The sequence below is a fragment of the Malurus melanocephalus genome, unplaced genomic scaffold (genome assembly GCF_030028575.1).
Source record: "Malurus melanocephalus ecotype Western Australia unplaced genomic scaffold, MMel_1.1 scaffold_105, whole genome shotgun sequence".
Taxonomy (NCBI): domain Eukaryota; kingdom Metazoa; phylum Chordata; class Aves; order Passeriformes; family Maluridae; genus Malurus; species Malurus melanocephalus.
The window spans coordinates 1,176,669-1,194,109 of record NW_026623337.1 but is presented as its reverse complement, the minus strand read 5'-3'; the positions used below and the strand labels follow the sequence as shown (position 1 = coordinate 1,194,109).

Sequence of the window (17,441 nt, the reverse complement as noted above, 5' to 3'; positions counted from 1 at the left end):
CAGGTTAGACTTTCACTGAGAAAAGGTACAGACATTCCTGTGCTCTTTCTATCCTCTGGGTGCATTCATGTCCCTCCTCCACAGGGACAGGGAGCTTCTGGAGTGGTTGGTGGCCCTACTGGAGTGATGGGTTTTGCCTGCAGCCCCCTGTGAGTTCTCCAGAGCCCTCAGTTCTCCTGTCTGATGGGGATGTTTCTWAGTGGTGCTGAACAGCTGTGGGACAGGGATTCTTTGCTCCATASGACTTGCTATTTCCAAKTGGGAGTGACAGTCCTGTGTCCAATTGATTCCCCTCTGTGAAGGGATTGCTGTGCTGAGAGGAACTGCTTAATACTGAGGAAGTTGTTTCAATGTTAGGAAAGAGCCTAAAGAGGTATGTTGGTTTTCCTGTTGTTTTGGTGGTTTGAGTGTGTGGTTGCTTGGTTGGTTATTTTGGTGAATTTGTCTTATATAAAGGAGTAAATAGATGAAGAGAGGGRAGCTGGAAGCTTTGTCAAGAGAGGTAATGCTCCCCTGAAGAAGAAATTTCATTGCCTTTTAAACGTGCGTCTATGGCTGCAAACGCACAGGGGAAAGAAGATGTGGATGTTGTGCTGAATCACTGAAATCAAAAGGAAACATTTCCTGGTTTGTTGCTTCCTAAACTTKCATTTTACAGTTTTTGTTACCAATGCTGTTCCATAGTGTTGGATTTAACATTCCATATTAGTCTTGAGGATAAAGTAAGAATACGAGGAGGAAATAATACTACTATATTTCTTGTGTTGATCAGTCCAAGTGTTCGCTGTTGCTACTTTCGTTAACCAACTAAATAATCAACTAGATAACCAAGTTATCRGTTGCTTCATATTTCTCTTGGCAAAACTGTAAAAAAGCTGCATCTTCTCAGTTAGCAGCTTCTGATGTGTCACTGTGCAAGGTTTTATCCTGGGCTAAGCCCTTGGATTACTCTATCAAAGGAACCTTGGCTGGTTTAGCACTCTCAAGGTTGCTTCTGCTTTACAGCAAGTAGTCCTTTGGTAGGTTTTGTAACATCAGTAAYGATGGCTTCTGCACTTCTGTTTTGTTAATGTCATGAAGGCTTTGGAACCTTCATTGGGGCATCAGTGGATCTGAGGAGGCAKTTCAGTACCTTAAATAGTATTGATAGGAGGGGTGATTAAAGCTGCAGATATTTAGGTGAACGTAAGTTAGCATTCAGTAATCAGGTATGAAAGTGCCATATTTATCCAATATAGAGAAATCAGCTATGAAGTGACTCCCTGTCTCTTGACCTGGGCCCCAAATACACACCTGTACTTTTCCAAATGTAGACTCCAGCTTCCTATTAACTTATTCTCCCACATCAGCTCCCCATCTTGTGAGCATTTTGCCTACCTAGGCCTTGTTGGTCACATAGAACAGAAGAGAAGGTGTGTTTTCAGGCTACTTTTTCCTTTAAACCTTCCATAAATGCAGAATTCTCTGTGTTTTCCAGGTAATGGTGCTTCATCATAATTCAGTGCTGTGTTTTTATTTTTAGAGACAGTTYGCAAGGCTTTCAAAGGAGAAATATATTTCATAATTTAGGCCTTTTAAAATAGATTTCAGTCCTGTTGTCGTTCCCCTGTGTGCTGTGCTAGTACAGTAACAGGAGTCTTGCTCCATGTGCTTCTTAGTGGTCTCGCTGTCTTGTGCTTATTATTTCCTGTCTCASAGCACAGTACAATGTTTGCAGTTGCTTCAACTCTTTCTTACATGTGTTCCTGCAATCATCACACAATGAAGTAATTTCCCAGATTTTGCTGGCCTTAGACTTTAAATCCTGAATTAAATTTCAGACAGAAGTGTTAACCTTTAAATCAAATTATACTTGATTTTATTTGATTTTGGTTGGGATTTTTTTTTGTTAGCTTTGATTTTAGCTATGTCAGAGAGTAAGAGAATGCAGGTGATGTTCAAGTTGGGTGTCTCTAAGGCTTCAGTATCCTAGTCTGAAATCTGAATTGATAATTCCATATGAGATGCTGTTTAACAGTAGCCAAACCTTAGAGAGTTCCCCCTTATGRAATATCAAGCAGAGGTACAAGAATGTTCAAATCTATTTGTGATTAAACAAGAGGTTGAAGGAGGAATTTTCTTGTGTCCCCAGATGTACTTAGATTCTGTGCAYAGTAAAAAAGATAAAATGTATATATTTTTGATATGTAGGCATTTAGAGACCTCAGGGAGTCTGATCTTCTCTTTAGTATTCTATGTTAAAAACAAAAGTTGTACCTAAGTCTCAGTCATCTTTGTTGTTCCTCTCTGTGGTGGTTGTTGAATTGCTGAGTTAATTTAGGTTAATAGATAGTAATTTTAACTTCAAAAAAACCAAACAAAACCCAACCAAACAATCAAAAGAAAAAAAAAAAAAGAACCCTCAAAAAATCAAAACCCCCCAGTTGCTTTAAACTATTCTGGCAGAGGGCTCTGAAAAAGATATATACAAAAGAGAAAAAAAAATAACTTCCTGTAGAAGAACATAGAGCAGAAAAGTATTTATTGAATCAGAGGGGTGCACTATTACATTTTTATGGAAGCAAGAAAAGTATCCAGCTGTTAAGAGAGCTATAAAAAAAAGATACAGGTTAGCCACGGCTCTTAAAGAGTAGATATATGAGAGTGTGATTTCATCCTGTTTCTTCTAGAAAAGGTGAAATGTTTGGGGCAGGTCAAATCTAAGATTTTTGGAAAAAGCTTTACTGTTATTCCTGTGTTTAATACTTTTGGGGTCAGTACAACGTACAAACAAAATAACATAACTGACCAGATTTTCATGTTTTGGTCAAAAGTTGATCTATATTATGTCCACAAATGCTGAAAGATTATTATGTCRAATTCCAAGCTACTGGAAAGAATTAATCTGAGTTGTAATATTTCAATGTACATTATTCMTCATGGAAAATCTGCTGTTGCTCTAACTAGTAAGAAAATATATGGTGTTTTCTATGCATGTGCTCAAAGTGAAAGCATCAGAACTAACAGGAATGGCTAAGGAGATAAGATTGAGCTGGCTTCTTTATTGTATTGTATCCTCCAACCCTTATTCTTCTAATCCATTGTTCATATTGGCAAGGAAGGGGTGACCAAGTATTGCATACTAAAATTGCCCATTATCAGACAAACAGCAAAAAACCTTCAGCAAGATGGAGTGTGCCTCCAAATCAGTGTACCTATTTTTTTTATATTAAGGGAATTTTTGTTACTTTTGACATGAAGTGCAGTTTATGGGGTCTCTATGAGCTGTGGTACTTTGCAAAACAAATGTTGTTGACTGCAATCAGGTGTAGGACGTGTGAGATTTGCAAAAATTTACGAACAACTAAGACAAAGCATCCGGCTGCAAATTTCCTATATGTTCATTCTTCCATGTCTAAATCATATCTGAATTAATTTTGCTGAAAGTCAGAAGAAAGTTTTCTTATTAACTTCTGGTAGAAAAGTGGAGTAGTTTTAATTTCAGTTAATTTATAATTAATCCTGACAGAAATGCAGCACGGATTGAACTGTGTCTCGTGGTGACATCTTTGAAAGTTCAGCTTTATTTTAGACTCATCAAAATAAGATCAGCCTGAGATAAGGCAGTGATTGCAGAATACATGATTRGTACTGTACCATGTACTTAAGTGAGCCCTCTTTGAAGTATCAGTGTGCACTGGAATGCCAGCACTTCAAAGAATGCTCCAAAAAGCCGGGACTGTGGTTAGCTACCAAGGGGTTAATAAAGATCAAAGAAGAGCATACATAAACTCATACATAAACAGAACTGTTTTTAAACTGAAGGTTAATAACACCATTATCTAGGACAGCAACACCTTAAAGGCAGGCTTGTCTTTTCCCTGACATCGTGCTTTGTAATGCGTAAAGGGAGACTGAAACATTTATAGTCAACATTTTTTCTGGGTTGCTTTTTAAATGAGGAATTCAAAGCTTGTCAGTGCAGAAAAGAGTCTCTGTGATAGCTGAAATTGGCATTGTTCCTCTAGTTTTGTTTGCATGCTGGTTAGGTGGGAATGGAGTTTTGGTATAGTTCCATGAAARCATGGAGATCAGGAGGCCTGGGCAGGGAGTATTAGCTGCAATATTTAATAGGTGAGACAAACAGCTGATATCCTATTTACTGTGTTGAAGCATACTAACAGCGTTTCTGCTATTTTTTAATGCAAAATCTAGGAATTACAGATCTGTTCTGTTYGTTCTGTCTTGTTTATGTGGGGAAATAGCATGAAGCATCTGTTAAGACATGCTTCCCTTGCTGACATTCACTTCTTTTCCTCTACACTGGAGGCACCTGAGGTTTAAAGTGTACAAAAGTACAACTGTGCCGAGTCCTCGGAGTTCTGTGCTGATTCCATGCATGTCTTGTGCCTGAAGTTCACAGGCTGCTTTTCTCATATTTCTTCTGATAGGTATAAAGAAGAACAACGCTACTCTCTTCAGCAAGTCCAGGAAACCYCCCACCACACACACCTTTTAAAGCATAGGTAAAGGCCAAAGTCCTTTAAAGGAAAAAAAAAAATTTTCTAGAGAAAAGCAAGTGTTTTCTTGGAGAAGAGTTGGAAGAAGTAAATAGGCTATGCTGATTTAATGGATTACATTAGTGTTTGCATAATTGATATTATGCCAAAGAGGTTGCACTCAGTGGCCTTGGGTCTTTATTAAGACCAGTTCATATTACTAGAGCAATCACTGTGGAGATTAAGAGCCTGCTTACACATGATGACTTTTTCCTAAGGATTCCCAGTTATTTMTATTTGTGGAAGTCTGTGTCCTGAAACTATGGAATATGAATGTGTGAAGAAAATGAAGATAACATGAGAAGGCAGAGATTCTCTTAATATTAGAGCAGGATTGCATGATATGTCATTTTGATATTCTTTCCCCATCTTTTCCTTCCTTTCTCTCAACTGCRTATCTCTTTCCCTTATTTTTAGTTWCATAGTTGCTGGTGAGGCTGCAGGGTGAATAGGTTGCTGATATAAAACAGAATAAAAACAATTCTAGTAATTCCAGCTAGTTATTGTGATTTGGTTTAGTGTGCCACACAAATGCTTACATGAATGCAGCTGAGAGAGGGAGAGAGAGTAGAACTGTAACAGGTTTTGCCATTGAAKAAAGTGTAGGTAATGCAGGCAGCATTTCCAAAGATCTCAGTGCACTTATCATGATTTAATTAATCTTTAATGTTCTGAAGTAGATACATTATCAGTGAAGTGCTGTGAAATACATGAGTGTGGATGGCCAACTAATATTTTAGCTGCAACTTTGACTTAAAACTAATCAGATCTTTTCCTGTGTGCCTTGGTAATACAGGCAAAGTGGGAATCAGGTCAGGAAACTGATTTACTGAAAAAGACATTTTATCTACTGCATGAGTGCTCTGGTTTAGGTTTACCACATGGCAAACACTTGTGCATGGGATCTCTGCGTGAAATGTGGAACTTAGTAGTGCTACTGAGAACTTGCTTGTTAACATCTTCARTGTTTGCTTTGCCATCATTAAGGTCAATGTTTTATTTTCCAAAGTGTGTTAGATGTTTTTGATCATGTTGCCAGTCAGTAATACATCTAGAGATGTACGAGATATTTTTTAGATAAATGTTTATTGACATGTATACTAATTGTGTGCTCTGGTRTAAGTTGCTTTTTTGGGTCACAGTTTGTGAATGCTCATTACAAGAATATTGAAGTGCTTCAGAAAATGTTTTACTTGTTTTTGGAAATTGCATTTTATCAAGTCAGTTAGTGGAACATACCTTGCATTTTACTCTTATATGCAAAATATGTGAGATTTTATTTAATATTCTGGACATCCAGCTGAATGGAAATTCAGTGGATTTCAATTTTCAAGATCAGGCAGCCTCTTACATTATATGATGCCCTGCAGTCTGCTGGGGGTACTCAACCAATGGTTTTGCAGTATTTTCCAGAACTTTGGCACTTTTATCGTTGGATTGACAATGAATTCCATGCTGAGGGATGAATGGATTGARAGCAGTCCTACTGAGAAAAACTTGAGGATGCTGGTGGATGGGAGGCTTGACATGAGCTGTCAGTGTGCACTGTCAGAAAACCCAGAAAGCCAAATGTGTCCTGGGCTCATCCAAAGCACTGTGGGCATCAGGGAAGGGAGGGGATTCTGCCCCTCTGCTCTGGTGAGACCCCACCTGCAGTGCTSCATCAGCTCTGGGGTCCCCAGCACGGGAAGGACATGGACCTGTTGGAGTGAGTCCAGAGGAGGTCACCAAGTTCATCAGAGGGATGGACACCTCTGAGGAAACACTGAGAAAATTGGGATTATTCAGCCTGGAGAAAAGAAGGCTTTGTAGAGACCTTAGAGCACCTTCCAGTACCTAAAGAGACTACAAGAGAGCTGAAGAGGGACTTTTTACAAGAGCATAGGACAAGGGGGAATGGCTTAAAATTGACAGAGGGCAGGTTTAGATTAGATACTGAGAAGAAATTCTTTCCTGTGAGGGTGAGACACTGGAATAGGTTGACTGTAGATGTTGTGGATACCCCATCCCTAGAATTGTTCAAGGCCAGGCTGGACACGGCCTTGAGCAGTCTGGTCTAGAGGAAGGTGTCCCTGCTCATGGCAGGCAGATTGGAACTCAGTGAGCTCTAGAGAACTCAATGATCCCTTTTAACCGAAACCATTCTGTGATTCTGTGATTCAAATGCAAATGTTTATTATTGGAGGTTTTGTAGGGTTTTATTTTTTATATTTTGGGTTTCTTTTGMGAAAAATATTTGTTTCTATTGCAGAAGATACCTGGTTTGAGTTCTTGAAGCATTTTACATAGAAGCAAAAGTTTCCTAGAAATAGCCCAAGTAGTGTTCCTGAACAGCATTAAAATAATCTGGCTGAYCCATTTTTTAAAATTGGACACCACTCTTTGTGTTCTATGATTCCTCTTTCATGTGATTTAAAAGGAGCACCTGATAGTCTGCATTTGATGAGCCATTGCGACCAAAATGCATAATGAATTATAACCAAAAGTTGTAGTAGACATGCAGCTGGTGATGAAGAAATTATGGAGTTGTCTTCTTTTAGATTTCCTTTCAGATCTGTGTGGTGCTGTTGTTTCTGATGCATAAGTGGTGTTGCCACTCTGGTTTTTGCTGTCTGTGAAACTAATTTAGCCTAAGTCTCTGTGTTTGAGCATCTACACCTTGGGAATTGTCATCACTGATTGATTGTCTTGTTGATGGTCTTAGTGAAGAGACCAAGGATTGATTGGGTTTGGAGATTGACTCACYTGCTTAACTCTACACTTTGAGTTCTGACAAGGACTGTGTAATCTCAAAATTTTTCTTGGATATCTTCACATAGGCTTCTCAGCTTTTAAGTTTGTTGTGATTGCCTTTTGTGTGAGTGGGTTTTCTTGCCTTTAAAGCTACATAGCCTTCTAGACAGGAAGAGCTCTAGCCATCCTCCATCTCTTCAAATGATTTCTATAATTCTATAACTGTGCTCTTTTACCTTTCTTTTAATTTGTCTCTTTTTTGTATTGTATTTGTGTACTGGCTACTTCACTAATCTRAGGATCTGAATGGGGGCTTTTGTGGTGTGTTAAAATCCATTCTCGATAACAGCCCTAAGATCTCTCAAACTATTGCTTTTGTAGGTTTGCATTTTCTTTCCTCTTCCCTACTTCACGCGGTCCCTTTGCAACTCACAGTGGTGTTTTGACTGTTTCTTCTGGGGTCTTAGAGATGGCAGAGTATCTTGAAATACACAATGGATAACCCATTACAAGAAATAATTTTTCAGCAATTGCATGATCCTCTTGTTCTCTGGTATGGCTTAGATTCAATTGAAATCTATAAGAGTTAATTTGCATGCCTAAAATGCGTTTGCTATAACGATGGTATAAAACCAGTATAGCAGCTSGTATGTTTTATCTCCAATTGTCTTAATCTTTGAAACTGGTAGGGAATACAGGTTTCTTGTTCTTTGAGTGAAGATAAATGAGCATTTAGACTTTTCCTCACTGYCCACAGTGAAGTGACATCTTTTTTTTGTGACACAAAGTCCTGTGGAAATGGGTTATATGGGTCATTCTAAATTTGATCTCATCTATATACAATTTTAACAATTAAGTTAGTTGCATGGGAATGAGAGGAAGKTTTTCTCTTAACTCTGGGTACATAGCCTGGTAATTCAGAGAACTGTTGGAAAAATAAAGCAATATAATAGTTATGCTATTTGAATGAAACACTTAATATAAAAGCTTTGTTTCTTTTCAGTCAATAWTGTTACTAAGGAACCACTAATTACTGTGTATCATGTTAGAGGGCGCCCTGACAAATCCATGCAAATCATATGATTTATAATTCATAAATCCCTGATCCCCTGAGCAATGTTGCTCTTGCACTTAGACTAATTGAGTACTTATGTTCATCGATCCAGTCYATATAGCACCTTTAGTCCATATGGCAGCCTTTACTGTGGGGCTGGGACCTCCTGTTGTCAAGTGTCCCTGTAGATGCYATACTGTCCCCAAAATCTGCCTCCTTGGCCCTTTGCTGCATAGTCCTTCAGTCTGCCAGCAGTCAGATCTGCCCAAATCAGAGCAATATTTCTCCCTGTGGTTGCAGTGGTACAAAGTCAGTGWGGTACAGCACTGCCTTTTGGGGATGGGACTGCCATGATTAATTGCTCTTACTAGTAAGCCAGTGTTGTGGAGTAGCTGTGCAGTGTACTGGYTTATACTGGTCCTAATATAAACCGGTTTATATTGGTTCTAATATGCATTTCTCCCAGTAACTCCTCTCAAAAATAGCTCACTTGTAACCATTAGTCAAYACAGATGTTTGTTTTTGACTTTGCAGGGTTTTGTTGRGTGTTTTTTGTTTGATGTGTGAAGAGTAGATAATTATATTTGCCCCCTCATAATGCAGTGGTTGCCAATACCTACAAGTRCTCAGTATGCAGTCTAATAGTGCTTATGTAGTTGTGTGTGAATAATTAAGGAAATAGAATCCTATGCAAATTTCATATGCAGAACTGAAARTAAAAGTAAGGGACTAAAGATATATTATGTTTCAGGATAATACTTCATGCCTGTTCATTGTTACCTATTTTCCTAATAATTTTAACATAGTTTTGTAATGTGCTATAATTGTAATTGTTATCCAGAAGAATGGCATCACTTAATTCTATCAAAACTGTGGCAAGATAGATGAATGACAAATTAATAATTTACCATCTTTGCATAATACTGTAGCCCAGAACACCAGAAGGATTGATGGCAGAAGAGGTTAACAAATTTTAGCGGCTTCCATTAGCTTTTCATTGTCATATGTTTGTGGTGCCGACTGAAATAAGCTTTGTAGGAGATCCCAGTCTAGGGAACTAATTACTCGTGCCGATTGCCACCCTGATGAATAGACCCTCATTGTATCATTCCCCTGAAGACGAGGAGCAGGCTGTGATTCACGACTGCATCCTGGCTGATATTTGATAATAATTTTAACAGATAAATGTAGGAAGGCAGAATGATGAAGTGCCTATCCATGCTCTACGACTATCAAAGGCATGCACATAGCCAGCTGTGTTCTGCCTTTTTTCTACAGTCATTAATGGAGAATCCTAAGTTATTAATCGACCTTTGAATAAACCCATATCTTCCTGTATTTTGTAGTTTTCCTTTGGTCAATTGTTTTAAAATCACTGGATCTTATAATCGGTGCATCCCAATTTTAGCATGACCGTAATACAGACAAGTATGAAAATTAGATACTGGGGAATTTGATTCCAATACTTCAGCATTTTTCTGAAATTGAGCAATTAGGATGATGAAGACTAACCCTGCCTTTCCTTCGGTATTAGAAATAGGCATAGAATTTCAATGAATAATGCCAAGATAGTCTCCATTTTTATAAAATTATTTCCAGTTGGAATTTTTAATGTCTAGGAATTGTGTTTCAGAGTAGTGTTATGCAAATCATTCTGGCTTTTGTTACTATGTTTGCTTGCAACCTTGATTTACCTTAAATAAAACTAAATTCTGCCTTTAAACCTCAGAACTACGAACGTAGACACCAAGTATTTTTAACATTGTGTAGACTAGTCATATCTATTCATTTGTCAGTGTTGACAGGTATACTTTCTATTAGCTCCTRGATCAGAAATGGAAGATATATCTGCATTTTCATCTATTGTTTTAATACTGGCTCTGTAAACAAACAAAGTCAATGTTTTTTAATTTGAACGTACACATTTTCAGGATATCATAGCTATTCTATGCCTCAGGCATTTTCTGTTTGTTTATTTGCCATACCTAAAATTTTTGTACATTYTCTGGGCTAAAAGATTGTTTTACAGTGGCATTCATTCATGATCATCTAAGCCGATAGTAACTGGCACTTACATATGACCGTATTAAAAAGATCTATGTATATTTGAAGTGTAAAATGGAAAATAATGAATTTGATATAACCTTTTCTAGATGTTATTTTTTAAAAGTATGCTTACTGTGTAGCAATTATTACACATCATAACATGTAGTTTTTAATTAAATGTAAAAACACAACTACATAAACCAGAAATGCAATCTGATTTGCTCGAAAATAGATTGCTGTTTCACTCTCCTGGAATGGTTTATTTAAAAACAGTAAATGGAAAAGAAATGCATTTTCTCGTGTTGTTCTAAGCCTCAGGGGCTAAATGTAATGAATATTTTAAGAGATTATTTTAATTAAATTCCTGCACATCTAAACAGAGTAATATTTTATTATCACATACATAACCATGTAACTGAGGTATTCATTAAAGTTAACACTTTCTGGACCAAGAATTCATGGCATGATTTACTGACCTTGTGCAAAAAGGCACAAATTAGGAAGAAAAATGAAGGGGGACAGACTTTGATTAATATAGGTAATGCTATACCATATTTATAATAGCCTTTTCCCTATTCTGGTTTATAAATGCAGTCACTGAGAAAGGTGCCCTGCTGAGGCTGAAATGAGGCTGAAATCGGAGCACATGCCACTAGAGTGTGGGGAAACTGATCACACTGTCAGCAATTCATTTCAAAATGATGTATTTAGTGCTCATTTCACCTTCCAAGAAAAAAGGGAAAGGAGTTCCTTAGACTGGAAGGTGATATTGTTATTTTCAAGGACATACCTAAGTAAAAGATTGCAGAAAGGGGGGGTGGTTGGAAAAAAAAGGCAAAAGCAGCGCAAACAAGGAGAGCTTTATGCAGAAATTCAGCGCTACCATGCTGGTTGATAATTGCTAACATATGTGGCTCCTCTGTTTCATTGTAGTCGTCCTCGTGAGTTCTGGCGCCTCGACTACTGGGAAGATGACTTGCGGCGCCGGCGACGATTTGTGCGTAACCCCCTCGGATCGACACATCCTGAAGCGACACTCAGGGCAGCCGGAGAGCATGGTCAGTGTAAACTCTGCCTCCTGCCACCAGCAGCAGGTTACAGGATGTGGTGGGAAAGGCTTCCTCCTTGTAGGATGGTAGGAAACGGTCCCAAAGCAAAGGCTTTTGTCCTTGCRTTTCAGGCGTGTTTTCCATACGAGGTAACCTGGCCGTTCCTTCACATYAGCAATGCTGGTGTTTGCTGAGCCCCTTCTTTCCACCTTAGCTGGCACCTTGTGCATACTTTGCATACAACAATTACAGTCCTCAGAAGCAGAAGAAAAGGGGATGCAGTTTGCCGTTAATCCCTGGAGTTCYGTGTAAATTACCTGCTTATACTTTAGTAACTTCAGAAAATCTTTTTTCTGTTCAGAAATCCACAAAAATTATTTCAGTTAGCACTTACCTGCCTATTGTTACAGATACATTAAAAGAAAAATAACATTTCCACAAGCTAAACTGAATCTTTACATTTGGGTAAGTCCTCAAGTTTTTCTACAAGAATTTGATATGGAATAAATACTAGCAAATGCTGACACGTGAAGTATTGCTCAAGCAGCAAAATGGTAATGATGATTTCTATCTGGTGATTTTAAAAAGGAGATTTTTTTAAAACAGTTTTTATTCCTCGTTTCATAACCAGGGATCATTCAGTTATAGGATGCTATGTCCATTCTAGAGGAGAATGTATTTAACAAACTAATACAAGAGTCAGCTTGAGAATTCTGTAGTAAATCAAAACATAAACAAGCAAACAAAACCACACCCCAAGCCAGTGAAGTTTAGGGTTTAGGACAGAATTCTAGGTCTTTGCTATCTAATAAGGATACACTGATAAGGTAGAAAAATCTTGTATTTAAAACTAATTTGCTTATAATTAAAGCTGAGTATCCTTCACATTGAAGGCACATGCCATAGTGCAAATAATTTAAATTTAGTTGTGATTTTTATTTTTTAGTTTGTGAATTACTGTATACATATGTGCATACATATTCACACGCAAATTATGTGTGGAGGGATACATTTTATGCTAAGTTTAGATTGTTAAGACTGTTGTATGAATATAGAAGAACATCACTGTTGTAAAGTTGGTTTCAGTCAGGCATCTTAACCTCTTGCACTCAGCCTTAAAGAGCCATTTCTGGAAGAAAATGTCTACAATATGTCAGCTGATATAATGCCAAATGTGACATCAGTCCTCTGAAATAAATGACCATACAGAGAAYAGTCAATAAAGTGATCTGAAAGCAATGTTTGTAGAGCCCTACATCTTTAACTATAGAAAGAGGAACAAGATGTAGAATTAATTAACCCACTTTTTGCTTTGGGGCTTGTTGTTCCTAGTGTTCTTACAYCGTGGACTTTAGGGCATCAGGGTTTTTTTTCTGTTTAATATTCCRTGGATAAACAACTGCCCCCCTTGAATACTATTACTGTAAGTTAAATAGATCTTGTCACTGTTTGATGTATTCTACTCATGTTTTCATGTTTAATCTTTCTACTCGCTATCAAAATTTTAAAAATATCTTTATTTTTACTGAAAAATATTTAGAGCAACCATTTATATTTGTGTAACTAATTATTCCGTAAGTAAACACACCCTAATGTGATTATTCATATTTCATATCAGTGTGGTATTTTCCCTAATCCATGTTATATTTTAGGGGCTATGGCTTATAATCACTTTGTAATTGACAGGACAATAATTTTTGTCAGTACAAAGGAAAGAGTGAATAAAAGTAGCCCTATTTCACAGGTAGCTAATAGGCATAGTTGGTAACTAAACCTGGAAATTTAAAGAGATCTAATTGTTTTCTGTCTGCCTTTCTGTTCAGATTTTGACATCCTTAACAGTCCTTTATTGTACTTAATTTCCTGATGCTGTTTTTTTTCTGAATTTGCATACTGCCTTTGTTATCTGTTGTCATTCTGTTTCTTTATCTATCCAATGAAAATTTTAGGTTACACTAAGTTATTATTCAATATGATTTCTGAAAGTGTAGRTAATTGCTGTCTGCCTGAGTGTCTGTACCCATGCAACTATCTTGTTCCAATATCTTCCACTGGCAAGGTGTAAAACAGACGATCAGAGTACAAATTCAAGTTCAACTGCAAACTACATATATATAATATATAGGAGTGCAAAGATAGTTGGGATTTTTATTGTTTCATTGTGGGTTGTTTTTGCTTTGGATATTTTTTTTCTGGAGTTTTAGAAGATACAGTTGGAGTAGCCACTTGTTCTATTTCTTTCTGAATTGTGTTTATAAACTTCTAATATTAAGTAATTTCATCTCAGAAATGCCATTTGTTCTCACTTTTTTGGAACCAGACTTTCAGGCCCTGATTTTATGATGTAGATATTCATAGAATTTGCAGTGTATTTGCCCCAGTATGTTACGATTTCATATCAATAATTTATCATTAATTATTCCATTTCAATTAATTTTACATGTCTCTGAAGCAAAAGCATTTTTAGATAATGTATAAAAGGTTCCCTACTGCCTATTTAAGGTTTTTTCAAAACATCACAGACCAAAACCTGAAATTGGACATAGGGGATTTTGCCAAGAGRGAGGCAGGGGAAAATAATGCATAAATAATGGAACACTACAAGCAGCCACCATTCTTGATAACATGGATTTTAGCTCACTTTCATTAGAAGATACACATTATCAGGCACTTGGTGTCTTTCAAATGCGACCAGATGTATTCTTCAGCCCAGAGTACTCACAGTGTAAGAATAATCCAAATTTGCAACTGTGAAAATTATTCAGAAACCATTGGAAGCCTAGATATTGTTCAGTAAAACCTAGAGAGAACAACAGCAATCAGCTCTGTTGCAGCCTAGTTGTGTGTCTTAGTAGCAAGAGCCAATCTTTTCCAAGGATTGATTTGATTTGAAAGAGAACCTCTGGTGCAGAGGTGGCAGAATAAATACCTGAAGACTAATGTTCTCTGTTCAGACAATCAATACCAGCCCCATGACTATACTTCTGGCTACCTTCTAGTTAAAAACAAATTTTTTAATTCTGACAATTTAATTGCCATTCCCAAGTTCACATTAACTTGCTTGGGAAAAAAAGGCTTTAGGTAATTTTTCAAAGGCAAAAGGGAAAAAAAAAAAGATCCTTCCAAACTGGCTATTTATAAAAGTCAGTCTAATAGTGCATTGTGAGGAAAGAGAGGTGAAGGTGCTGTGGCAGAAAGTTTGGGATGGAAAGAGTTAACTCTTTTCTGTTTTYCCTGTCACCTACTGTTTAGAAATGGAACCAAAATGCTTGTTTAAATGGTGGTGGGGGGAAGTATGATCCTGTTGGTATTTTGGACTTGACCCCAAAATGCAGTATTTTGTGAGAGAATCTTTAGCTGCTAGAAAGTACCTCATCAAGCTTTTTAACAAGTGATTTATTGTGTTTTTTAATTGATGCTTGTTAAAAATTTAGGGAAAGGGGGATTAAAACAGTCTTGTCGCATTTCCATCAAGGCAATAGGTGGAGTTCAGGGCTTTGTGGCTGCAAGRGACCAGCAGCTGATCATCTACAATATTGCAGTCGACTGGTTAGTTTGCTTTGCCTCAACTAGAAGGATGAAAAAGAAGTTTTAAAAATAATATTTAAAAACCTTGGTTTGAAARTCAGTGGTTTTCCCATTTTTATATCTTTGAACAATTAGGGAATCTTCTGTAAAAGAAATACATAGAAAGGGATTTKTAATGCACCTTTTCCTCAAATTGTTTTCCCTGGTATAATTGCCAGTTTAAAAAAAAAAACCCAGTATCATGGTTTCTGATACTTTATTTCTCAAATGACTTTTAAAAGCTGTATTTTGCATGTAAGTTTAAGTTGTAGGTAAACAATTTAAAATAATCTCTCATTCTAGGAATGCCTTAAGCTCGGTCAGCAATGTAAGACAAACCGTTATTTTTACACCCAAGTGTTACAGAGATTTAACTGGAATAAATACAATTCACTGCAGATGCAGAGACYCATTTGCAAAAATGTGTGTGAGTCTCACAGAGTGGGTTGGGAAGGATTGCATGGAATTACATGAATGAGTTATAATAATGAAGTTGTGTGCCAGCAGCCTGTGGGGTTCAGAGCCATACATGGGCCATGCCTGGAGATCTTGATCTTGGAAAGATGTGTGGGACTGTGTGCTTAGAGCTGCAGGGCTGGAGCCAGAGGATCTGGTCACACCAACATAGGCAGGCCTGGCAGAGTGGTTAGAGAAGGYAGAGCAGGGTCTGTGACCTGAAATATGACATCCAGTCTTACACACCTCTGTGCATATGTGGGAATGGACTTTGTCCCGTGATGTCATGCTCCATCGTATGTATCTTTAATAATTAAATACATAAAGAGAACTAGACCATGGCCTACCTGCATAAGTGCATTTATCTTAGAGACAAATAGGCGAATCCATGTGGAATATATTCTGTTCTATGCAGATACTCACRTGAGCAAGGGTGTGTTGGTTGCAGATGTAATGCTTTATTCATGTCAGTACAGAAAAAGCAGATTCTGGTCCAGAGTGTGATGTTTCATTGCCTTCCAGTAGCTGATACCTGCAGGTGTGTAGACAGGCTCTGCATCTCCCTGTGCCTGTGTCTGCACACATTTCATGAATGTCAGGAAATACTGGTGGCTAACATCATATGCAAAGAGATGACAAGCATTTACAAAAATGGATTAAAATAATTTATGGTCTCAAATCTCCTATTGAAAAAGGCAGTTACATAAAATGTATGGTTTTGAATCAGCAAAATATCAGTAGCTGGGGAAAGAATTAAAATCTGAGTAAGTGAAAAAGGTGGGGCAAGAGGTGTATATTTTTTGTATCCAGTCATGCTTGGTTTGGAAGCTGCCATACTGATTTTATTTTTTCTTAAAGATTGAATGACATAGCAGCATTTTGGACTAGTTGTGCTAAATATGAAAGTATTAAGCTTTGATCTTGTCTCTAAATTCAATCTTAAATAAGAATAGGTAGGGAGCTAGTTTGAAATCAGTGTAACACAGATTCTAGTAGAGCAAGCTTCTTCTACATACCTAGATTCTAGGTATGTACAGTGCAGATGGGATTTTTGAAGCAGCAAATATAGTTTACCTTCATTAAAAGAAGAAAACTGAAAGGACAAAAAAAAAGTAAAATAATTTATTGTCTTGGACTTCATCCTGAGGTGGTTTTGTTCTATTTTACTTTTTTGATCTTCAAGAGAGTGCTGGTRGGGCAGTGAGTAAGAGTGCATGTGGTGTGTGTTAGTACACTGATGGTAATTTTACTGCTGCTAACTGAAAATCCTCAAGGGGGAGTTAATTACAGGAAAACCTTCCTAAATATCAGCTGCATATTTTCCRTGACAGAAGGTTTTTTAACTCACATTGAACAACTCCAGAATCTGAGTTATCATTATTTACATGAGCATATTTTGCAAGAAAGTAAAATTTGTGTTTGTACAATACAGTTAAAACTTTGCAGTAATTTTTTAAGGCTTTCTTACAAATGGCAGATATTGCTAGGGCAAAAAGATCGTGTTTAAATTGCATTTTATTTTGGATGGCAAGTTAAATTTCCTTTTATTTGTGTTTTTGGTTGGTTGGTTTGAGGTGGGGGTTTGTGTTTGCTCGTTTTTGTTTGGGTTTTTTTGCAAGGTCAAGGGCTAAACCAAAACCAGTATTTGGTCACTTGGAGTTTTTTTGTTGTTGTTGTGATGCAGTTTTTATAGTTTGGGTTTGTTTTTTTTCTTTTTGGTGAATGGATTTCTTTTTCACTTTCTCACTGAATTACGAAGTTTTATTGTTTGCAATTTACGTGCATGTATTTATTTAAACAATTTAAACTTTATATATTGCCACCGGGGAGTCGCTGCCTTCTGTAAATGTTTGCAGATTAGCATATTTTTAGAGGAAGCCCGTGGAACTTCAAGTGTGGCAGCAATCAGAGGGAGCAACCACCAGTGTGTTGAAGTTAGTTAGTCCTGATATGTTTGCTGAATGTTTTTCAAACACGGCTGTGCCAAGGGTATTCTCA

The 17,441-nt window shown here is 37.2% G+C and overlaps 1 protein-coding gene across 3 annotated transcripts in view; it reads left to right on the top strand.

Moving 5' to 3' along the window:
- LRBA (LPS responsive beige-like anchor protein) overlaps window positions 1-17,441 on the top strand; it is a 365,054-nt gene that overhangs the window by 179,329 nt on the left and 168,284 nt on the right. For all 3 annotated transcript variants that reach the window (XM_057369185.1, XM_057369184.1, XM_057369187.1), the window contains exon 38: window positions 11,305-11,429. In XM_057369185.1, the coding sequence (XP_057225168.1) occupies window positions 11,305-11,429 (125 nt within the window). The remainder of the gene's footprint in view (window positions 1-11,304; window positions 11,430-17,441) is intronic.